This window comes from Alexandromys fortis, unplaced genomic scaffold, assembly GCF_014885135.2.
Source record: "Alexandromys fortis isolate MF-2015 unplaced genomic scaffold, M_Fortis_MF-2015_v1.1 scaffold_45, whole genome shotgun sequence".
In the NCBI taxonomy this organism is placed as follows: domain Eukaryota; kingdom Metazoa; phylum Chordata; class Mammalia; order Rodentia; family Cricetidae; genus Alexandromys; species Alexandromys fortis.
In genome coordinates, this window is record NW_026067926.1 from 4,380,687 (window position 1) to 4,405,518 (window position 24,832).

At 47.4% G+C, this 24,832-nt stretch overlaps 1 protein-coding gene across 1 annotated transcript in view; it reads right to left on the reverse strand.

The window, feature by feature from the left end:
* Otoa (otoancorin) overlaps positions 1 to 24,832 on the reverse strand; it is a 73,570-nt gene that overhangs the window by 19,897 nt on the left and 28,841 nt on the right. The window contains exons 11-21 of the mRNA XM_050143357.1: positions 23,889 to 24,104; positions 22,914 to 23,081; positions 22,221 to 22,364; positions 16,270 to 16,328; positions 15,885 to 16,002; positions 10,337 to 10,410; positions 9,865 to 10,000; positions 8,736 to 8,926; positions 5,531 to 5,624; positions 2,374 to 2,503; positions 199 to 386 (exon numbers count right to left, since the gene is read on the reverse strand). Coding sequence (XP_049999314.1) covers positions 199 to 386; positions 2,374 to 2,503; positions 5,531 to 5,624; positions 8,736 to 8,926; positions 9,865 to 10,000; positions 10,337 to 10,410; positions 15,885 to 16,002; positions 16,270 to 16,328; positions 22,221 to 22,364; positions 22,914 to 23,081; positions 23,889 to 24,104 — 1,518 coding nt within the window. The remainder of the gene's footprint in view (positions 1 to 198; positions 387 to 2,373; positions 2,504 to 5,530; positions 5,625 to 8,735; positions 8,927 to 9,864; positions 10,001 to 10,336; positions 10,411 to 15,884; positions 16,003 to 16,269; positions 16,329 to 22,220; positions 22,365 to 22,913; positions 23,082 to 23,888; positions 24,105 to 24,832) is intronic.

The window sequence follows — 24,832 nt, forward strand, 5'->3', positions numbered from 1 at the left end:
TGCTGCCCTAGCACAGAGGCGCTAACAGTTTGCCCATTTCTCAAATGAGGAAATCATGGCCACGCCACTGAGAAGAGGCAACGAAACTTCAACAAAATGATATAGGTGCAGGGCCTCAAGGGTTCATAAGTGGAAAGAAGGGGGCTGCATACTGGTGCTCACTTGTCTTTCTGATGTTCCTCCCTGAGGCGGGCTTACCTGGATTGCCTTCTCCTTCAGGGCCATTAGTTGAGGCCTGCGGAAACCCTTCACGGCCCCTAGCAGTTCCACATTCCTGATAAAAGTGTCCCCCTCCATGCAAAGAAGGGCCTCAGGGTCCCAGCAGGCGTTGGCTTCAGCCAACCTGAAGATGTCATCAGAAGAGGGAGCCACAACTCCATGGCAACCTTAGGAACGTGCGCGATGTGGGGAAGTAACAAAGGAAATAGAATTGTGGGAAATGTTAGTTGCTTTCTTAAACAATAATCTTCACTAGCCGGATTCATTCAGAAGAGACGGGGTAGTGTAAACTGCTGACAGCAGGGAACCAAGGACTCGCCCCTCTGGGTTTCACGGTAATGACCTATTTGGACCCATCCACTGTACTGCAGCTGAGCAGGTGGCATATGCCTGTAATCTTAGCGCCAGGAGAGCAGAGTCAAAAGCATCCATGTAGCTTACCAACTCCCTAATCTTGCCAAATCTGTGAGCTCCAGAGTCATTGAGAGAGACAGCCTTGCAGATACTCTTCCCTGGAGAAACCTAAACAAACATCTACCCTTTCTTATAGGGTTCCAACACAAAGCAGTTTGCAATCCCAGCCAAGTCCATTTTGGGAAAGCAAAGAGTTCACTGAGCTTACTTACAGAGTTTGAGAAAGGGGTTCCTTCCCAAAACAGGAGCGAACATAGAGAAAGCATGCAACAGCGAAGTCTCACTCTGAATAAACAAGTGAGTAACAACTACCAACCATCACTGTCTGTGACAATTAAGCTGGCCTGCCCTGTCACCTGGGTACCCTGTCCCTTTAAGAGAAAGCTCCGCCCACTCCCAATTGTTCCCCCCCATTCTCTCTCTCTCTCTCTCTCTCTCTCTCTCTCTCTCTCTCTCTCTCTCTCTCTCTCCCCCCCCCCCCCCCCCCCCCCCCCCCCCCCCCCCCCCCCCCCTACTGTCCCCCCCCCCCCGTCCCTCCCCCCACCCCCTCCTGCCCCTGTTCTTCTGAAGAGGCAGCTCCCTGCCTCCTTCCCCCCTCCTCTTCCTTCTCCCCCCCCCACCTCTTACCCTCCCAATACCCACTAAATAAACTCTCCATACCCAAGCTCTCTCCACATGTCTGTCAGTCTCCCACCCGCCGGGTCTCCCACCCATGGGACCTGCCAGGGTCACCTGCACCATACATTGTGACACTATCCCCATCGCTATCATGCCCGGAATGAGTCTGTATTTAACAGGTACTCAGTACAGATTATAAAAATGATGATACTCCTGGTAATCTTGGTGCTCAGGAGGCTGAGGCAGGGGGAATTAAACATTCAAACCCAGCCTGGTCTCAAAAGCAGAAAGCAGAGGAAGAAATTTCTGATAATTTCCTACCATGCCAAACCCTCTGGAGCCTGGAAGGTTTAAACTCTTTCTCCCTCACAATGACCCACTGCAGTTTATAAAATTCATATTACCCAACTTATGAGGGTGGAACCTGAGGCACAGCTGGGCATGGTGGCTCTCACCTGCCATCCCAGCACTAGGGAGGCTGATGCAGAAGGAACAGGAATTTGAGGCTGCCTGGACCACACAATGAGCTGCAAGCCACTGAGCTACAGAAAGAAACCCTGTCTGAGATACCGAGAATCGGAAGAGCTTAGGGAAAGTCACACGGCCAGTAAGTCACAAACTCAGAACCCAAACCCTACCAACCTGTACCATTTAGCTGCTAAGCTATGCCGATCCTTTAAGATAAGCCTGAGGCTGTGGAGATGGCTCAGCAGTTAAGAGCACTGTCTCTTTCAGAGGACCTGGGTTCTATTCCCAGCACCCACATGGCAACTTACAACCGTCTGTGACCCCAGTTCCAAGGGATCTAGCATCCTCTTCTGCTCACTGAAGGTACTGTACAAGCATGCATGCAGGCAAAATTCCCCATACATATAAAATAAAAATAAACAAATCTTTTTTAAAAAAAAAAAAAAAAAGCCAAACCTAATGAAATGCTTGTCCCATGTTGACTTGTCAAACCTTCATGCCCAGCCCCTGATTTCAGATATAGGCCTGTCATTCTTTGGCCTGTGGGTTTTGCCATTCTACCGCTGTACAAGTATTTCATACAGCTGCCTGAGAAGGAGATGCTGTTATGTCACAGGAAACAACGCCACCATAGATGCCGGGTTAAACACTCACCAAAGGTGAGGTCAGAGCTGGGGCTGTCATTACTGCTGTTCCGAACAGACTCAAAGACAGCCCAGAGGAATTCTTTGGGGGGCAACATCCCAACCATCTTGGAAGCTGTTTGTTGTAGGAGGTCAGGAAACTGTAGTTAAAAGACAAAAACACGTGAGCTGCATTTAAGTCAGAGTTTAAACGGCGACACTACTTAATGCCTCAAGATGGTGTTTTTCTTTAGAATAGCTTGTTGTATAAATTTAATCCTTTGCCCAACTAATATCATCTCTAATGGGGAATCCTACCAAATGATACTTGACTTCCACAGCAACACAATAAACACTGCATAACAGGCATCCATCACTTTCCACACATCAGACTGCCAAAAATAAAATAATAATAATTAATGCTAAGCTAGATATGGAAGGCTGTGCGTATGAGATTTTCCGGAATTGTTGAATGGTGTGCCACCACCAAGCAGTCTGATAATATCCACAAAAGGTGTAAGTTTGCATACACCTCTGCTTCAGTACTATTTTAACTTTTGGCTTTCTATTTATTATTTTTTAAAGGGGGACAACAACATTAGGGGCTGACGAGAAAGCCCAGTAATTAAGAGGACTTTCTGCTCATGTTGAAGACCCAGGTTCTATCCCCAGCACCCACATTATGGCTCACAATTATCTGCAAAAACTCCAGTGCCAGAGGATCCAGCACCCTCTTCTGATCTCCCAAGGCACAAGGCCTGCCAGCGGTGCACATACCTACACTCGGAGAAAACACTCATACACATAAATTACAAATAGACAGAGGAGGGTTATGTGAATTCGAACTAAGGTTAACAGTGAAGGAGCTTTGGTGACCCTGGAGAAGGTATCGTTTCTCTTAGTGGAAATAAACCACTTTGTTGGGACTTGAGATAGTATGGGGAGCCCTGCCCACGAGACCAGAAAATGCATCAGGCTCTCTTACAAAGCCCTGCCTCACTGTTACTCAGCCCCCAAAGAGAAAGCACCTTGCTGAGGCACCTCCCCTATCAGAATAGTCACCGGACACACCTGCAGCTCTCAGCCCTGGAGAGATGGAAAAAATGCCTGTGAATTAGCAGACAATCAGGCCTGGACTCCACAGATGCTGAGTCAGACAGTCCAGCGTAGTGACCACCGTAGAGACTCCTCAAGGCTCTATCTATTTACCTCTATCTCCCTCCCTCGCTGCTCCCCCGTCACAGGGACCCCCTATACAGCTCAAGCTGATCTGAAACATGAGATATCTTGCCTCTACCTCCAGAGTGCTGGGATTGCAATCCTGAGCCACCAAGCCAGATCTCTCCAGTGCATTCAAATATGCCCTAAGGTTCTGCAACGTTCACACACTGCAAAATCAGTCACACTTCCGTCAAGATTGGACTCCAGGTACGGTAACGTTCCCACAAGAATGTGGTAATGCTATTGGTAAGCCATTGTATACAAGCACAGCCAAGGGCCAACAAGATGGCTCATTGAGTAAGGGCATTTGTTGCCAAAGCTGAGGGCTGAATTTCATCTCTGGGATCTATATGGCAGAAGAAGAATTGATTCCCCTACTCTGTGACCTACACACACACACACACACACACACACACACACACGCACACACATGCACAAGAAAGGAGAAAGGAAGGAAAGAAGTAACGGAGGAAGATTTTGTTTCTTTGTTTGCTCGTCCTGCTGGATAACATTTTCGATCAAGGGGCCACATAGCAACAGTGGGCCCAAGAGATGATGCCTTTTGTTGCTATCAGTTTGTGTGACGTGTTCTATTCTACAATGTTTGCTCAGTGAGAAGATCACCCAAGAAGGCATGTCTCCTATGCTTCCCCAACCCTCATAACTGTATTAATATTTGTATTATATTATATTTGTATATGTATTTTTACTTTTTAAACACATATTTATTTACTTATTTACTTGGGGGATGCCTTGCCATGGCACATGTGTGGAGGGCAGAAGACAACTTTGGGCAGTCAGTTCTCTCTTTCTATCATGTAGGTCTCCGGGTTCAGCTCAGGTCTCCAGGCTTGGCAGCAAGTAAGTGCCCTTCGCCAATGGCCCTTGTAGTTACAATTTTTTTTAAATGCAAAGTGAATAGCCAAATGCTTCATATTTCTCATTTTCTGGCTTTAAGAGGGATGTGTATGCACACATGGATGGGATTTCTGAAAGGAAGCAGAGGAATCTGGGGATGGAGACCGGCTCTAATGGGAGGGGGCTTGCTTTTCATCCAAGAGCCTCTGGGACATTTGGGATCTGTTTAACCAGAAGTATGTATATCTTGTTTTATTTTTAAAAGCATAGAGAATGATCCAGCAAAGCACCCACATGCCCACACTGCCTGCAGCTTCATAAATAAAACATCACAGACATAACTGACAGGCGCATTCCTCACACTCCCACCTTGCTCCTTCCTAGATGGAACAACGATCCCGAATTTGGCATAGACCATCCTTGTGTACGCCGCTAAACCATTCTTGCTTTGAACATGCTCAAAATTAATTTAGCTAATATTTATTCATGTGCTGCGTATCCTACCACCATAATCACATGCAGCGCAGGGATTTTTATAACTCAATGTTGCTTCTGAGGTTTTACCATGTTGATAGAAGGCTTTGACAACCTCGCAAGTGATTTTTTTTTAAAAGATCAGATCTGCATATAACACTTGTATATCTAGTGCTTTTGATTATATGTTTGGACACCAAAAAGATGGTTTTTCTATGACTGGACAGAGGATGGCAGACAGGTTCATGCTAGTTTTGCGCGCTGCTTTCTTACATTGCATCTGAAGCCCACACCATAAAGAGTCATTGTTTTATGATATGTATGTGTGTTCATGCAACCATGCCCCTCTGGGTATCTGACCTAGAATGGGCAAGTGTATAAGGTGCTCACAGATCGCAGGATGCTAGATGTATGGCATTGGCTGTCCTGACTACATCTGTGTGAGGAAGGTCTGGGGTTCATCTTGCTCAAAACTCAGCTACTTTCCTAGAGTCTTGGCCAGTTTGTGATGAAGCCAGAAATATCTGAGCTCTCTGAGACGCGGTAGAAGTTTGGAGCCTGATAGGTTCTGACCAGCCACCCTTCCTCTCCCTTTCAGAGTCCCTCAGCCTTCTCCATACACTGCACAGCGATACCTTTGTGGCCATCATGCGCAATTCATCTCCTGAGAAAAATGCTAAGAAAGGTGCCACATCCTTCATCGTCTCCGCTGCCCAATTCTGAGGTGGTCTAGGAAGAGACACAAGAAGCAGAGTGAAAAGGCATGCCATGGGGTTATCTGATGCCCTTGTATCCCATCATCCTTCAAACCTAGAAAGGCTGTTGGTCCAGTCTTCTCACTTTCCTGAGCAACAAACAGACAAAAGTAGGCATTTGGCAAGACTGACCAACCAGAATTGTCCCTGGGACTTTAACTGGAACTAACTCGAGATTCTTTCTGGCCCCCAATCCGTTTTACAAAGCGTCAGCCCACTAGATGGATGGTAAGTTCCTGAAGGTGGGAACCACGCCTGTCTTAAGAGCCATGAGCATCTCCAGCCAGTCCCTTTAGGAGGAAGCTGCTGCATACTCGGCACACGTGTGTCAGGCTCTGTCCCAGGGTCTTCACTCATGTCTGTCTCTATTCTACAGATGCCAAAACTAAAACTGCCTACCCTGTCGATAACAGCAAGACGCCTGTGAGAAATGACTACTGTCAAACTTTGTTCCCAGTGCTCAGTAACCGAGACAGGAGAGATGAGCTTGAGGCAGCCTGGGCTACACAGTGAGTTAGTTCCAGGCCAGTGTGGACTGCAGAACAAGCTTCTGTCTCAACAACAACAACAACAACAACAAAACCGAAAACAAAAGAAAGACATGGTGCTAGAGAGATGGGTCTGCCGTGAAGAGCACTTCTGCACTTGAGAAGGACCAGAGTTTGGGTCCCAGCACCCACATCAGGCCGTTCACCATCACCTCTAACTCCAGCTCCAAGGGATCCAATGCCCTCTTCTGGAATCCATGGGCACCTTCACTCAGGCACATGCAAACATACATGTATGCACATGAGCACATACACACACATAAAAATAAATCTTTTTTATAAGCTGACATCTCAGCACTGATTGATAGATAGCAGGGTCCTACCGAAATGTCTGGTCCACAACAGGAAATTCTACATAGGAAATGAGAGTTTTTCTTGGCTACAGGGAGCTCACATTTCCCTGGATCCAGGCTTCTTCGTCTTTATCATCATCAATATCAATATCTTTTTGAATTTTTATTTCATTCATCTATTTATGGAGGGGTTGTGCCATCGTAGGCTTGCGGAGGTCAGAGGACAAACTGAGGAAACCAATTCTCTCCTTCCACCAAATTATCCGAGAAATTGAATTCAGATCTTCAGTCTTAGCAACAAAGCAACTTTACTCCACGAGCCACCTCCCCAGCCCATCATCAGTATCTTAACAACAGCATAAAATAACGTAGAGAAACAGAACGTCCCACTCACTGATGGCAAGAGCACAAGATGGGGCAGCCTCCACGAAAGACATTTTGATGGCTTCTTGAAAACCAAACACATCCTCTGCTTATGACCCAGCCACTGCACACTTCTGCTTTTACACAAGAGGTCTGAAAACTTATGTCCCTAAAAATATCTGCATACAAATGTTTATAGCAGCCTTAATTATAATGGCCAAAACTTGGGAGGCATGGAGATGCCCTCCAGCTGGTGAATGGACAAACCACCCCAGATATCTCGAGACAGTGGGGTATTATGCGGGGCTAATGAAATGAACTATCACGTCAAGAAAGGACAGGAAGGAAACTTGAATGAATATTATTAGGTGAAAGAAGTCTATTTGAAAAGGCTAAATACTGAACGCTCCCACTACACGACCATCAGAGAATACAAAGCTGTCAGTGGTGAGCAGAGACATGGGGGGATGAGGAACTGACTAGGCAGAGAAGAGGCCGGTAGAAGAGAAAAATACTAAACTTTTTTTTTGGTATTTTATCCTTTTTACATTTGGGGGAAGAAAGGCCATGGCACATGTGTAAGGTCATAAGACAGCTTATAGGAATCCATTATCTCCCTCCACCATGTGGGTTTCATTCAGGTCATCTGGCTTGACTACAGATGCCTTTCCCCACTGAGCCAGTCACCAGTCTCAGTGTGATAATGTGTGTGTGGTGTGTGTGTGTGTTTCAAGATAGGGTTTCTCTGTGTGGTCCTTGGTGTCCTGGAACTCATTCTGTATATCAGGTTGGCCTCGAACTCGAACTCAGAGATCTGCCTGCCTCTGCCTCCCGAGTGCTGGGATTAAAGGCGTGCCCCACCACTGCCTGGCTCAGTACGATATTATAATGAAGAATATGGCATCACACATTTACCCAAACCTAATGGATGTAAACCAAGAGTGAGGCCTCGTGTAAACTCTGGGCCTTGGGTGGTGATGTCAACAATGATACTAATTTGATTAGAATAAATAATACACAGTTCTGGTAAGGAACAATGTAATATGGAAGCTATACTTGAGGAGTTGGTAGGCAGAGGAGTCTCCACCTCCTCTCAATTTATCTATGAACCAAATCTACTCTTGCCAGGTAGGGTGGTATTTACCTACAATCCTGGCACTCAAGAGGTAGACACAGGCGGATCACAATTCAAGAATAGCCTGGACTCCATAACTCAAGGCCATCTGGAACTACATAGAAAAAGTCTGTCCCAAAATAACAAGGACTGGGGTGTAGCCTAGTGATGGGGCACTTGCCTAACTTGAACAAGGTACTGGATTCTATCTTTGGCATTCAGAAAGAAATTCCATAATGTAATCACGATATCTTACACCTAAAATATCATATCTTGTGATTATGTGTGCATGTGTGAGTGTGCCTGTATATACATGTGCACATGGGTGGGAAGGCCAGAGGACAAACTTGGGTGTTAGTCCTCAGGAGCTGCCCACCTCTTGTCCTTGTGAGACAGGGTCTCTCATTGGCCTGCAGCTCAACAAGTAAACTCGGTAGCGTGGCCAGTGAGCCCCATTTCTCCAGTGCTGGAATTAAAGGTATATGTCACATCAAGCTGGTTTGGGTTTGGGTTTTGGTTCTGAGACAGGGTCTCTCTGTGTAGCTTTGGAATCTGTCCTGAAACTCTCTCTGTAAGACGGGCTGGCCTCAAACTCACAGAGATCTGCCTGCCTTTGCCTCCCAAGGGCTGAGATTAAAGGCTCACGCCAACACCGCCCAGCTAGTGCAGACTTCTTGTCCTAGCCTGGTGGTCTCTGTGGAAGCAACCGAGCCAGGCCACTCTCGTCCATCCTGCCACACCCCCGCAGCACGGCAGGCTCCTCTTACCCCCACTGCTCCAGAAGCCTGGACTTCACCGCAGCCCTCTGCTCAGAGCTGAGAGCTGTGCAGCCCCTGAGGCCGTGCAGAGCAGTGGCCCAGGCTCTGGGTGAGATCCCTCTCTCGATGAAGGCAGCTGTCAGATGGCACAGGAGGTTTCCCACAATGTCCACAGTGTGCTCATCGGCAATGACACCGTCCTGAAACAACAGGGACAGCTGATGGGAGTTCCGGCTGGAGTCAGGACCCTCTCCATCCTCAGACCCCATTAATCTGTCTGGATCAGAATCACCTACCTTGCCACAGCCCACCAAAGATGGTACTGAACCTGATGCCCCCACCCAGGGAAGCAGCCCTCAGGTGCCTGGGAACCCCCAGCTTAGCACACAGCAGGGCCTCAGTAAATGGAGACTGTTACCATTGTTACTGCTCCAGGGATACTGCGTATTTGATAACCAAGACCAGGACACACCCCTCAGTGGTAGAGCACTGGCCCAGAATGCACGAGGCCCTGGGCTCCAGCATCAGCAACATAAGATAGGCATCTTGGTACGGCATAGGAAGCAGCACCTGAGCCTCCGGCGCTCTTTCTCAAAATGGCAAACATAGCATGTGCATGTGTTGGCTGTGGGAAGGTGTTACAGGCCTAGTCCACTCCATCATCACAGGACCTGTAGGTAGCAAGCATTTGTGCTCTGTGCAGATAGCGAAACTTCCTGGTTCCCAAGTACCACGCCTGGGGCCCTGACACGCAGCAATGTGTTGCCCCCTTTGTGCCCGCAAGCGCTGCAGGATGCTGTGCATTTGTACCCACGTTACACATGAGGATGCTGAGGTGGAGGGAAAGGCAGGTTGGCTAAAGCCACAGAACCAGTTGCTGGCAAGGCTTAAAAAGAATGCAGTCCTCCACTGTAGATATCCATCATTCTCTCTCTGAGATGGAAGTTTCCAGTACCAATGGCCAAGATTACTCCAGGCGATAATTTCAGGGCCTGCTCTGAGTCTCACAAGTCAGACTCCTAGCCATCACTGCGGGCTCAAGGTGCCACCGAGTCCCTTCCACAGCTCCCTGAGATGGCCACAGATACACCAAAGGGTCAGGACACCAGGGAAAGTGTCTCCCAGGATCTTCTCTTACCAGACACTGTTGCACCTTCTTGATGACCAAGCTCCTTTTATGTGAATCTAAAACCAAGGTGTCCAAGTGTCTCTTCCCCAGGCTGATCAGAAAACGCACACAGCGAGAGATGGGAATGGAAGCCAGGAAGCGGGACCTACAGAAATACCAGAGGACAGAGGAAAGCGGTGTCTGCTCTGCACTGACCCAAGACCAGAGGCAACAACAGCACCAGACACCATCCCAGGGATGTCCTGTAAGCTTGAGCACTCCAAGGGATGTGCCTTGTGTCTCCTACCTACCATGCTCCAATTTAGAGACCCTGTGGAGCACTGTCTACTCAGAGCCCAGAAGTAACCCCAGACTCGCAGGTCTGATGCGTTCTTCATCCTGCCTCTGGCTCCTTAACAGAACCCAGAGGGAAAGAATTGCAAACTTCGGGAACCCCCTCAGTGGGTGACTTGAGTCAGAAAGGGGCTCAGTGCTCACTTACGGGAGGGTAGTCAAGAGGAACGGTGGCAAGGAGGACCTTGAGACTTCCCAGTATTTCCATGCCAAACAATTGACCTACAAGGTAAGCACAGGGAACTCAGCCAAACAGTAATAAAATCAGACATAGAGAATGCCTCATAAATGTCCGTTTATGTAACAGAGTGTCTCACAGTGATGGAGGTGGGTCTTGTAATAATAAAGAAACTGCCTCGGCCCTCATAGGACAGAAAATTAGGTAGGCGGAGTAGACAGAAGAGAATTCTGGGAGAAAGAAGCTTAGTGAGGAGTCGCCATGATGCTCCCACTCCAGACAGACGCAGGTTAAGATCCTCTCTGGTAAGCCAGCTTGTGGGCTACACAGAATATTAGAAATGGGTTAGAACAATATGTAAGAGCTAGCCAATAAGAAACTGGACCTAGCCGGGCCAGGCAGTGTTTGAAAGAATACAGTTTCCATGTAATTATTTCTGGGTATAAACTAGCCATGCGGGTGGCCGGGTGCCGGGGACGCAGCCCCGCCGCTCCTATTTCAACATCACAGTGTAGCTACCTCTCCTTTGACCACTAATAGTGGAGGAAACTGAGGCAATAATAAGATGAATGTATTCATTCGTGTATGAGAATAACTTCATTTATGATTACAAAAGAGTGACATTGCATCTGAACATTCTTCAACTGTTGTGGGAATTCATTCAGCCAATAGTCTTTTGGGTACCAGCCCATGAGGGCATGGTCTGAGACGCTACATGTGGACTGATAAGCGCAGACAAAAAACATGACCACTTTCTTGGGTGGTGGTTGGAGCTCTCGTCATAGCTTCCAGTGCCCACAGAGGACCATGGTTCTTTACCCTTATTGTGAGATTTTCCCCAGATTAATACTTGTTACCCTTCATCAACTGGGCTATTATGGACCTCATTAATTATGACTACATTTTGGCATCCAACGTGGGGCTCGAACCCACGACCCTGAGATTAAGATTCTCATTCAACAGGTAGCCAAACATCTGGCATGTGACTAGAACAGGATATCATGTGACTATTTTTACTTTTCACTATATTGATTCATTTACGTGTGAGAGCGAGTGTGCCACAGCATGCATTTAGAGGTCAGAAGACAACTTTCAGAAGTCAGTTCTCTCCTTCCGCCATGTGTGTCCCAGGGATTTGAACTCAGCTGTCCAGGCTTGACAGCAAGCACATTTACCTGCTAAGCCGTCTTTCTGGCTCTTATGCAACTGTTTTGGTTTAATAATATAGATTTATGCAGTAACACAGTGCTTGTATACAGAGAGCAAGGAAACTGGTATGAATTTGTGTGTTTTTATGTCACATGTATTATAAGGTACAGAGGTCTTTGTGCTCCCAGATAACGAAGGGAAACTAAAGGAACCAGCCAGGTGGTGGTGGTACATGCCTGTAATCTCAGCACTCGAGAGACAGAGGCAGGTGGATCTCTGTGAGCTCAAGGCCAGCCTGGTCTACAGGGCTAATTTCAGGACAGCGAGAGCTACACAGAAAACTGTTTCAAAAAAATTTAAAAAAAGAAATAAGAACTAAGGGAACCTGCAATGAGATCTGTTATCTTCCCAGAAAGCTGGAAGGGGACATGTTTTCTATATCTGGCTCTAGCTAGCTCAATATTACATCTGTATGATTCTGGTATAAATATCTTTAGATACCACAGTCAATCCAGGCCCTACCCTGGCATCAGGAGGGAGCCAGAAGCAGGAAAACACCCCCGGGTACCTGATCTGGTGAAAGCAGGGAGAAGTTGTTCTCGAAATACTGGAAGTGGACCAGGAAGACATGGGCACTCATAGCATCGATGTGTGAGCACTGCACGCCTTTCACCAGCTGCCCAGCACTGCGAAACAAAGCAAGGACCTCTGAGAAGGGGTACGGAGGGGAGAAGGAAGGAGCCAAAGGAGGCAAGTTCCACCCAACACGGATTGAGCACTAAATCGCTCTAAACCGTAACTTCTAACGTCCCTACAGGCTCTGAATTTCAGTATTTTAGTCACCAAAGTGTTATTTTGGAAGACTCTAGAAACAGAAAGTAGGACAGAGGCAGAGGAAGTAGGTCACTGGGGCAGGTCCTTGGCTATATGATTACTTCTCGTCACCACCCTACCTCAGGATCTCCTCGGGCCTGTCCGTGGTCTTCTCCAGAAGCTCATACAGGAACAAGGCCTGGGACAAGAAAGAAGAGACAGCAATGGTGGGCCCCAGCGCACTGATGCCCTGTGTGGGGGAAAGCACCCTGTGGTCTCATCTTACCGAGGGGGACGCAGAGGCTGAACACGGGACGCTGAGGTCCTCCACCACTGAGTGGCTGAGCAATCTCAAAGACAGCCTACCGCACTCTAGATGGTTCTCCATACTCTATAACAGTGGCTCCCAACCTTTGGGTTGTGACCCCTGTGGGGTTCAGTGACCCTTTCGCAGGGGCCACCTAAGGCAATCTGCATATAAGATATTTATATTATGATGCATAACTGGATCAAAATTACAGTTATGAAGTAGCAACAAAAATAATGTTATGGTTGGGAGTCACTGCAAAATGAGGAAGTGTATTAAAGGGTCCCATCATGAGGAAGGTTGGGGACCGCTGGTCTAAGGGTTGGGTGAAGAACAGAAGCATAGAGTGGCAGGGTTGATGCTTTACTATCTTAGCTTCGTGAAGCTGCGGCCCTGTGAAGGACTCGGTGTGGTCCCTTCGTGTGCCCGTCTGCTAGCCCTGAACCAGAACAGCAACAATGATGCGACCATCGTGGACCAGAAAGTAACATCGATAAAGGAGCTCATGCCCACAGCACACACTCCCCTCAAAACCTCCCAGGTGAGCACTCTAGAATGCGAGCGCGCAGGCAGGGGAGTTGTTTGTTTTAAGGAATGAAATTTTACAGAATGCCTAACTTGCAGAAGCAATCAAGTGCGACATTTGTCTATTTTATAGACTCTAAAACTTTGAACGTAATTCCCCAAATGCAGTAAATTATGAGCCAGAGTTAGACAGAGGCTTCTGGTATGTGACAGCTGAGGGCCTCAAAGTCTCCATGAAGCTGGGGAGCAGAGGAACATTGCAGGTGCACTGTGTACGGCCCCCGGGGTTTCCAAGGACAGTAGGCCTGGGACCCCTCTCACAGGTCTCCCACTCTCAGGAGATGAAAACTCCACTAACACAGCTGCGGGGACAGAAATACCTCGAGGTCGTCTATAGAAGGGGGTTTGATTTCCAAACCAAAACACGTACGTGTTCAAGCTTCTGAACCGAACAGTGTCACATGGCAACGGAGTGCTAGGACATTGTCTAACCTAGTGAAAGACCCCACAGAAGATGCCCTGCTGTGTTGTTCGCTTCCACATTCCTGGTCCCTGAGTGGTCTAGGAACATGGTAAGTCCGTGCTTGATAAACATTCCCAGGGCCCAGAGAGATGGCCCCGTGGATAAAGTGCTTCCCAGGCCGTGTGAGGACCTGAGTTTGTCTCTCCCAGACCCATGTAAAAGCTGAGCACAGCAGCACACGTGTGCAAGCCCAGCTCCTCGATGGGGAGATGGAAGGAAGGGACAGGGAGATCCCTGCAAACACCTGGGCCAGGGTACTGGCTGTGTTTGTGTGTCAACTTGACACAAGCTAGAGTCACCAGAGAGGAAGGAGCTTCAGCTGAAGAAATGCCTCCCTGAGATCCAGCTGTAAGGCATTTTCTCATTTGGTGACCAATGAGAGAGGGCCCAGCAGAGGGCCCAGCCCTTGGCAGATGGTGCCATCCCTAGTCTGGTGGTCCTGGGTTCTATAAGAAGGCAGGTTGAGCAAGCCATGGGAAGTAAGCCAGTAAGCAGCACTCCTCCATGGACTTTGCATCAGCTCCTGCCTCCAGGTTCCTGCCCAGTCTGAGTTCCTGTCCTGACTTCCTCCAGTGAAGAACAGCAATGCTGAAGTGTGGGCCAAATAAACCCTTTCCTCCCCAACTGATGTGGGAGTGATTTCTTATTAATAAAGAAACTGCCTCGGCCCTCATAGGACAGAAAATTAGGTAGGCGGAGTAGACAGAAGAGAATTCTGGGAAAAAGAAGCTGAGAAAGAGTCGCCATGATTCTCCCGCTCCAGACAGACGCAGGTTAAGATCCTCCCTGGTAAGCCAGCTCGTGGGCTACACAGAATATTAGAAATGGGTTAGAACAATATGTAAGAGCTAGCCAATAAGAAGCTGGAACTAGCCGGGCCAGGCAGTGTTTGAAAGAATACAGTTTCCGTGTAATTATTTCTGGGTATAAACTAGCCATGCGGGTGGCCGGGTGCCGGGGACGCAGCCCCGCCGCTCCTATTTCAACATCACAGTGTAGCTACCTCTCCTTTGACCACTAATAGTGGAGGAAACTGAGGCAATAATAAGATGAATGTATTCATTCGTGTATGAGAATAACTTCATTTATGATTACAAAAGAGTGACATTGCATCTGAACATTCTTCAACTGTTGTGGGAATTCATTCAGCCAATAGTCTTTTGGGTACCAGCCCATGAGGGCATGGTCTGAGACGCTACATGTGGACTGATAAGCGCAGACAAAAAACATGACCACTTTCTTGGGTGGTGGTTGGAGCTCTCGTCATAGCTTCCAGTGCCCACAGAGGACCATGGTTCTTTACCCTTATTGTGAGATTTTCCCCAGATTAATACTTGTTACCCTTCATCAACTGGGCTATTATGGACCTCATTAATTATGACTACATTTTGGCATCCAACGTGGGGCTCGAACCCACGACCCTGAGATTAAGATTCTCATTCAACAGGTAGCCAAACATCTGGCATGTGACTAGAACAGGATATCATGTGACTATTTTTACTTTTCACTATATTGATTCATTTACGTGTGAGAGCGAGTGTGCCACAGCATGCATTTAGAGGTCAGAAGACAACTTTCAGAAGTCAGTTCTCTCCTTCCGCCATGTGTGTCCCAGGGATTTGAACTCAGCTGTCCAGGCTTGACAGCAAGCACATTTACCTGCTAAGCCGTCTTTCTGGCTCTTATGCAACTGTTTTGGTTTAATAATATAGATTTATGCAGTAACACAGTGCTTGTATACAGAGAGCAAGGAAACTGGTATGAATTTGTGTGTTTTTATGTCACATGTATTATAAGGTACAGAGGTCTTTGTGCTCCCAGATAACGAAGGGAAACTAAAGGAACCAGCCAGGTGGTGGTGGTACATGCCTGTAATCTCAGCACTCGAGAGACAGAGGCAGGTGGATCTCTGTGAGCTCAAGGCCAGCCTGGTCTACAGGGCTAATTTCAGGACAGCGAGAGCTACACAGAAAACTGTTTCAAAAAAATTTAAAAAAAGAAATAAGAACTAAGGGAACCTGCAATGAGATCTGTTATCTTCCCAGAAAGCTGGAAGGGGACATGTTTTCTATATCTGGCTCTAGCTAGCTCAATATTACATCTGTATGATTCTGGTATAAATATCTTTAGATACCACAGTCAATCCAGGCCCTACCCTGGCATCAGGAGGGAGCCAGAAGCAGGAAAACACCCCCGGGTACCTGATCTGGTGAAAGCAGGGAGAAGTTGTTCTCGAAATACTGGAAGTGGACCAGGAAGACATGGGCACTCATAGCATCGATGTGTGAGCACTGCACGCCTTTCACCAGCTGCCCAGCACTGCGAAACAAAGCAAGGACCTCTGAGAAGGGGTACGGAGGGGAGAAGGAAGGAGCCAAAGGAGGCAAGTTCCACCCAACACGGATTGAGCACTAAATCGCTCTAAACCGTAACTTCTAACGTCCCTACAGGCTCTGAATTTCAGTATTTTAGTCACCAAAGTGTTATTTTGGAAGACTCTAGAAACAGAAAGTAGGACAGAGGCAGAGGAAGTAGGTCACTGGGGCAGGTCCTTGGCTATATGATTACTTCTCGTCACCACCCTACCTCAGGATCTCCTCGGGCCTGTCCGTGGTCTTCTCCAGAAGCTCATACAGGAACAAGGCCTGGGACAAGAAAGAAGAGACAGCAATGGTGGGCCCCAGCGCACTGATGCCCTGTGTGGGGGAAAGCACCCTGTGGTCTCATCTTACCGAGGGGGACGCAGAGGCTGAACACGGGACGCTGAGGTCCTCCACCACTGAGTGGCTGAGCAATCTCAAAGACAGCCTACCGCACTCTAGATGGTTCTCCATACTCTATAACAGTGGCTCCCAACCTTTGGGTTGTGACCCCTGTGGGGTTCAGTGACCCTTTCGCAGGGGCCACCTAAGGCAATCTGCATATAAGATATTTATATTATGATGCATAACTGGATCAAAATTACAGTTATGAAGTAGCAACAAAAATAATGTTATGGTTGGGAGTCACTGCAAAATGAGGAAGTGTATTAAAGGGTCCCATCATGAGGAAGGTTGGGGACCGCTGGTCTAAGGGTTGGGTGAAGAACAGAAGCATAGAGTGGCAGGGTTGATGCTTTACTATCTTAGCTTCGTGAAGCTGCGGCCCTGTGAAGGACTCGGTGTGGTCCCTTCGTGTGCCCGTCTGCTAGCCCTGAACCAGAACAGCAACAATGATGCGACCATCGTGGACCAGAAAGTAACATCGATAAAGGAGCTCATGCCCACAGCACACACTCCCCTCAAAACCTCCCAGGTGAGCACTCTAGAATGCGAGCGCGCAGGCAGGGGAGTTGTTTGTTTTAAGGAATGAAATTTTACAGAATGCCTAACTTGCAGAAGCAATCAAGTGCGACATTTGTCTATTTTATAGACTCTAAAACTTTGAACGTAATTCCCCAAATGCAGTAAATTATGAGCCAGAGTTAGACAGAGGCTTCTGGTATGTGACAGCTGAGGGCCTCAAAGTCTCCATGAAGCTGGGGAGCAGAGGAACATTGCAGGTGCACTGTGTACGGCCCCCGGGGTTTCCAAGGACAGTAGGCCTGGGACCCCTCTCACAGGTCTCCCACTCTCAGGAGATGAAAACTCCACTAACACAGCTGCGGGGACAGAAATACCTCGAGGTCGTCTATAGAAGGGGGTTTGATTTCCAAACCAAAACACGTACGTGTTCAAGCTTCTGAACCGAACAGTGTCACATGGCAACGGAGTGCTAGGACATTGTCTAACCTAGTGAAAGACCCCACAGAAGATGCCCTGCTGTGTTGTTCGCTTCCACATTCCTGGTCCCTGAGTGGTCTAGGAACATGGTAAGTCCGTGCTTGATAAACATTCCCAGGGCCCAGAGAGATGGCCCCGTGGATAAAGTGCTTCCCAGGCCGTGTGAGGACCTGAGTTTGTCTCTCCCAGACCCATGTAAAAGCTGAGCACAGCAGCACACGTGTGCAAGCCCAGCTCCTCGATGGGGAGATGGAAGGAAGGGACAGGGAGATCCCTGCAAACACCTGGGCCAGGGTACTGGCTGTGTTTGTGTGTCAACTTGACACAAGCTAGAGTCACCAGAGAGGAAGGAGCTTCAGCTGAAGAAATGCCTCCCTGAGATCCAGCTGTAAGGCATTTTCTCATTTGGTGACCAATGAGAGAGGGCCCAGCAGAGGGCCCAGCCCTTGGCAGATGGTGCCATCCCTAGTCTGGTGGTCCTGGGTTCTATAAGAAGGCAGGTTGAGCAAGCCATGGGAAGTAAGCCAGTAAGCAGCACTCCTCCATGGACTTTGCATCAGCTCCTGCCTCCAGGTTCCTGCCCAGTCTGAGTTCCTGTCCTGACTTCCTCCAGTGAAGAACAGCAATGCTGAAGTGTGGGCCAAATAAACCCTTTCCTCCCCAACTGATGTGGGAGTGATTTCTTATTAATAAAGAAACTGCCTCGGCCCTCATAGGACAGAAAATTAGGTAGGCGGAGTAGACAGAAGAGAATTCTGGGAAAAAGAAGCTGAGAAAGAGTCGCCATGATTCTCCCGCTCCAGACAGACGCAGGTTAAGATCCTCCCTGGTAAGCCAGCTCGTGGGCTACACAGAATATTAGAAATGGGTTAGAACAATATGTAAGAGCTAGCCAATAAGAAGCTGGAACTAGCCGGGCCAGGCAGTGTTTGAAAGAATACAGTTTCCGTGTAATTATTTCGGGCATAAGCTAGCCATGCGGGCGGCCGGGTGCCGGGGACGCAGCCCTGCCGCTCCTATTTCAACAGATGGCGCCCAACGTGGGGCTAAATCCACTTAAAAACCTGAGAAGGCTTAAAAATAAGGGAAACAGAGTTTAACACAGATTTTTGCTGTTTTGTTGGTGACATGCTGTAGAGAGATTCCTGATTCAGCAACAGCAGCAGAGAAAAAAAGCTGCGTCATTTTAAAGCGCGGCTTCCTGGTGCTATGCTGCCAGCGTGAACTCTGGCTTTAAAGCATTTCAAGGCTTTTATGGGACTGGATGTTTCTGTTCCCACTTGGGATCGGAGGAGATTGCTCTGAGACCTGCCGATGGCTCAGCGTTCCCTGCCTACACCTGGGCAGATGGCGGAATCAGGCTTAGGCAGGCGGAAGAGCATGGCGGATTCCTGCTGCCATACAGAGACGCGTTTTCAGACTGCGCAGTGCTCTGCGTGTCAGATTTGGCTGTAACTTGGATAAAAAGAGTTTCTGTGCTGCACACTCAGTCTCAAAATTAAATTGCTGATTGCGGCTCCAATGTAAACTGCTGTTTGCCTGTAACTGTGCTCAGCTCAAAAGCACCAAATGACTCTGAGGCAGGAGCGGCTGCTCCTTGCTGAACTGTGCTGATCTCAGGCAGGAACTACCGTAATTACCTTAAAACCGTGCAGTTAAGGTTTAGACTGGGCAGGACACAGGCAGTACCGTATTACCTATACATGGTGCAACTTAAGTTTTTAAGAAATGCTTAACATTTTAAGAAATGCTCCTGGATAATAAAAAAAAAAATACAGATTCACAGTAAAACAGATTCAGACACCGTTGGATGAATGTACGTAGGCTTGGGGAAAAAAAGAGAATATAAAGAATAAAGTTAATGTCTTAAAAAGAAAAAGGGTAAAGTCTTTAAAGAGACAGAGTACAGAAGTACAGATAGTTATAGATTAAGAGAAATAAAGAAAAATAAGCCACGTAAAAATGAAAAATTCACAGAGAGTCTGGATTATGTACATTGTGTTTTCTTTAAAATTTTTGACTGTGAAGGAGCTAAGTACAAAGAGACATTTTATTATATGGGCTGCTAAGCTGAACCTGCACATATGTTCTAAAGGTATCTTGACTTCAAAATTTGGATCTAAGGATATGATGCTTTGGAGAGGGTCTTCTTTTGTTTCCACAGAGGATGTGACCCTATGGATTGCATCTATCCCGGTATGGTATGATAGACCACGCCCTCCTGAAAGGTTGCTGTGAACACCCTCAAAAAATTACTTCACTCAACTGCCAACCGAGATGAACCTGACACACAGGTTACACCCTAAATGATCTGATTAACAGTGCCCCCATTCAGCAGGAAGCAGTTTGGAGAGAAAAAACTACGCCCATGTTCCCAAATATTGTTTATAAATGTTCTTTTACATTTAAAGGGGGATATGATATAGATATGAATAATTTGCATTGGTATGGATTTTAAGGTCAATTTTGTTATATGTATATGTATTTTTGAACTTGATTAAGGTATTGTGATTATGTAGTTCACTTAAAATGTAATGTATAATTAGGAAATATAGGTTGTTAATGGATAATCATTGCTAATAGTTAAGCTTGTAGTCATGTTAGTTAGATTTTCTAGATATATAGAGATATATTTCAATTAGATAGGCATTCTTCATATCTTTCAAAGACTGCAGAATATGGCATTTAAAATATTTTAATAACTTAGGACTTTTCATGACAAGGAGACACGTCTGCTCCTGGCAGCACCAGCTACTTCAAGAGGAAGATGGGCATCGAAGAGGATCCTTATGGAGTTGGATAGTCATTTGGGCAAGAAACTGCTCTTGCCTGGACTGTTGCATAAACTGGACACAGAGAACCCTCAGAGAGAGGACTGCTGAACTTGCCTAAAGGTGAGATGGTCTTTCGGGGTTCCTGATTCATGAAAGAGTCTACAAGACATTCTACAGAACACAGCAGAAAGTGACTGAACTGTCTTTAAAATTTCCTGCTTCATGGAAATGTATCTGGATACCATGGGCCTGTAGGCCGAAGATGGATGCCCCAACGGTACAGAGGAACTTTGGGTGACTGTCCAGGCAGCGAGATGTCTCTGTCATTTCTAGAGTTTTCTTATTTCTTGTTTACTTAGATAATATTATATCCTTCTGGAGTCTTTGATGGAGTTGAAGAATAAATAGTTATAGTTTTCCTTAGTTATGATAAGAGATAAAATAGATATAAATATTGTAACTGTAATTCTTACTTGATAACTGTTTTGTTATATGTAATTTTACTATGCTAAAGTTAAAGCCTTTCTTTTTTGTTTAAACGGAAAAAGGGGAAATGATGTGGGAATGATTTCTTACTAATAAAGAAACTGCCTTGGCCCATTTTATTGGATAGAAAATTAGGTAGGCGGAGTATACAGAAGAGAATTCTGGGAGAAAGAAGGTTAGAGGAGGAGTCGCCATGATGCTCCCACTCCAGACAGATGCAGGTTAAGATCCTCTCTGGTAAGCCAGCTCATGGGCTACACAGAATATTAGAAATGGGTTAGAACAATATGTAAGAGCTAGCCAATAAGAAGCTGGAACTAGCCGGGCCAGGCAGTGTTTGAAAGAATACAGTTTCCGTGTAATTATTTCGGGCATAAGCTAGCCATGCAGGCGGCCGGGTGCCGGGGACACAGCGCCGCTGCTCCTATCTCAACACCCAACTTGCTTTTTGGTCATGGTGTTTTGTCGCAGCAATAGAAACCCTAACTTAGATAGCCAGCTAGCTTGGAGTATGCCTCTGTGAACAAGAGATCTGTCTCAAACAAGACAGAAAATGGGGACTGATACTCAGGGCTGTCCTCTGATCAGCACATGCACACACCATGGCAACACACACACACACACACACACACACACACACACACACACATTTTAGAAGTGATCACTGGGCTCGGTCAATAAAACACTTTCCACACAAGCATGAGGACATGGACCTGGTCCCCAGAACCCACAAAAGGAAGCAACGTGTGGTTACACTGGCAGTGTGAAGACAGAGGAGATCCCTAGGGCTCCCCAGACAGCCAGTCTAACTAGATCAGCAAGCTCTAGGGAGAACTGAGAGAGTCTGTCTCAAAAGGTCCAGTAAATGGTGTCCAAGAAAGACACCTGCGGTTGAGTTCTGGCCTACACATGCATGCACGCAAACATGCATGCTCACACACACACACATACATTCCCCCCCACACGTGCAACAGGCAAAATAAATCACTTCATAAGCAAATGAAGTGGAGCGGGACTAACTCAACAGAAAGTCAGGGAAGGTCCCATGGCCAGGGAGCAGTCTCAGTAGCACCACCTTTTCAAGCAGCCCAGACGCTGGCGTTGTCTACCCATAAACACATAGCGGCGGTAACATGTACAGCATGCTTCTCTCGGGCTGGGCGTCCTGTGTCACCATTGTTACCCGTAATCATCCTCATTTTGCACACGAGGCAATGGGGGTCATGTGAGGAGAAGTCACTTCCCCGCAGCTAATAAACGGCAGTCAGGATTCATCCTCAGGCCTTGTCTACCTTCTTACCACACTCAGCTTTGCTTCCTGGGCTCAACAACGAGAAGAGAGTGTCTTTTCAATCTGACCTTAAGCAGACCATTCCCATAAAGACAAACAGTGAGAAGTGCGTGTTCAGAGTTGGCTGGCGGAAACGCACTCGCCTGTCCTGTGGGAGGCCCTGGGTTCCACTCTCCACATCACAGAAGGAAATGCGAAGTTGATCTGTGAGCCCTGCAGTCCTACCTGGCTCCTCCGCAGCTCCTTCTCCTTCAGGACTGTAGCATTGAACCGGGATCCTTTCCACAGATCAGAGAGAGACACTTCCTTGAACAGAGCTCTGGGCACCTCCACAAGGCCTGAAGCAGCGGCATCTTCTGCTTCCATCAGCTGCCGAAATTGAGAGGAAAGACAGAGCACAGAGTGACTTCTGAGTGTGTCTAGACACTGCTTCCCAGGTCGTAAAACTTACTTGATCTGCCTAGCAATCGCATGAAGTAGAGACGGTTACTACCCCCATTTGACAAGTGATCAAACCGAGGCTTAAAATGGGTGAGTTGGAAGCTGGTCAGTGTGACTCAAACCTGAGTCTGTGTCGCTCTAAAACCCACTGTTGGAGATGGAATATGAACAGCTCCTCTTGATAGCTCATGTTTGGAAAACAAGCTAGGAAAGCAAAGGGGTCTGAGGAGAGGGTATCGTGGTCAAAGGCATTCTATCCACAAGGGAAGACGTGGCCCCTGGCGGTACGTCTGGGAAGGGTGGCCCCTGGGAAGACGTACCGCCAGGGGCCACATGTTCTGGATTCAGAACACCCTACACACCAAAGCTGGGATAACCCCAGCCAAAATGAACAGCCCAAAGTCATGGCGTATTGCCAGACTCTGTAAAGCACATGCTCTAAGTCAAGTGGCTAAGGATCAGACCGTCACCTCTCACCTTCCTGAGGATAGCTTGCTGCTGGGCAGGTGACAGACGGGACACATGCTGGGAAACAGGGCTTCTCAGGACCTGCCAGAGGTCCTTGTGGTCCATGTTGAAGAAGGCTTCTGTGCTGACCCCTGTGAGCAGCATGCCCATCTGGCTGGCGCTGTAGAAGGACAGCACCTGGCAGAGAAGCAGTCATGAGAACCATGCTCTCTCAGACATTTCTAGGCCAACCTGATGCAAGCACTGGGATGGGTGATAGCCAAGGGGAGCAGGCATACATGGAGGCTGAACACTGTACATAATAAATAAATAAATCTTTTTTATTTATTATGTATACAATATTCTATCTGTGTGTATGCCTGCAGGCCAGAAGAGGGCACCAGACCCCATTACAGATGGCTGTGAGCCACCATGTGGTTGCTGGGAATTGAACTCAGGACCTTTGGAAGAGTAGGCAATGCTCTTAACCTCTGAGCCATCTCTCCAGCCCCAAATAAATAAATCTTTTAAAAAAAAAAAAAAAAAAGAAGATGACCAGGGCAGTCACCCTATAACTCCAGCATTTGTGGTGGGAAGCAGAGACAGGTGGATCCTTGGGGCTTGCTGCCTGGCCAGTCCAGCTAAAATGGCAAGCACTGGGTTCAATGTGAGAACCTGTCTCAATAACATAACGCAGAGAAACGCTTAAAGAAGACATTTCAACATTCTTGTAGCCTCCACTCATATCTTCATACATAAGCATACATGTATTCACCAAGAGACAGAGAGACAGACACGCTGCTGTCATGGAGTTCACATAAGTGTATAAAAAGATGGCTGTTGTCCACAAGCCAAAACAACAGCCCTTAAAATGAGGCTTCCCAGGACTGTGAGAAGGGAAAGTCTGTTGTTTAAACCATTAGCTCTGTGGTCTTTGTTACAGCAACCTGATTAACATCACACTGGCCCTCAGGCACTTGAAGAAGGGGGAAGGTTCCAGCTGACCTTTTCCTGGGCCAAGTATTTGGCAGACAAGATGCAGATCTGGCTTCTGCTCCAGCCTGTGACCTGGCTGAGGGTAGAGATGGCGCTGAACACGGCCTTGGGGGAGAGGGATTCCAGCTCCTTGCTGCTCAGACCCACAACTGCATCCGACAGAGAGCCCAGGGTCTCGTTGAGGGTCTGGTTCTCTGTAGCGATGTCCAGAAGGTTGGCCTTGAGCTGGAACGATAATAAACTGGCCTGAGCCTTGACAGAAAGCAAGGCGGTGTCTCCCTCTGACCGCAACCGGATAGAAGGACTCCATACCGCCCTCTCTAGGCGGGGCCCAGGGACAGCAGAGCAAGGCATTCCTGGCCGCGGCCAGACAGTGACTGTCCCCCTGAGAATGCCTCCTCCAGGCCTGGCTATCACGTGCTGAAAATTCACTTTGGGTTTCATTTAAATATTAATGTGTTGTTAAATCAACCTCCAAGCATGGCAGGAAGAATTTATTCCCCAGTAACTCCATCACATTTCATGGCATCTATTTTCCTGCTGTGATCCTGAACTCTTTATCCATATATTTGGTTGCTTCCCTTTTGTGAACTATCCAGGGGCTTTCTCATGGTAATACATAATCTGCATAAAAACAATTCTCAGCAATACAAGAAAAATAAAGTGAAAATCCAAACACAAGAAGGTAATTACGGAAATGAGCATGGGGCTTGGTCATAGAACAGTTTCTAAAGGTGGGAAGGAAGGGGTGGGGGAAAAGGATGGAGGAGGGTAGGAAAGAAAGAGGGAGGAAGGGGAAAGAAAGGGGGAGTGAGGAAGGAATGAGGGAGGGGGGAAGGAAGAGAGGAAAGGAAGGACATGTATATCTTTCCACTGGTCCTATGCCTTTAGAAATATACAGTGTAAAGAGCCAACAGATTTATAATATAAACAGAACTATGTAGGGCTTTATA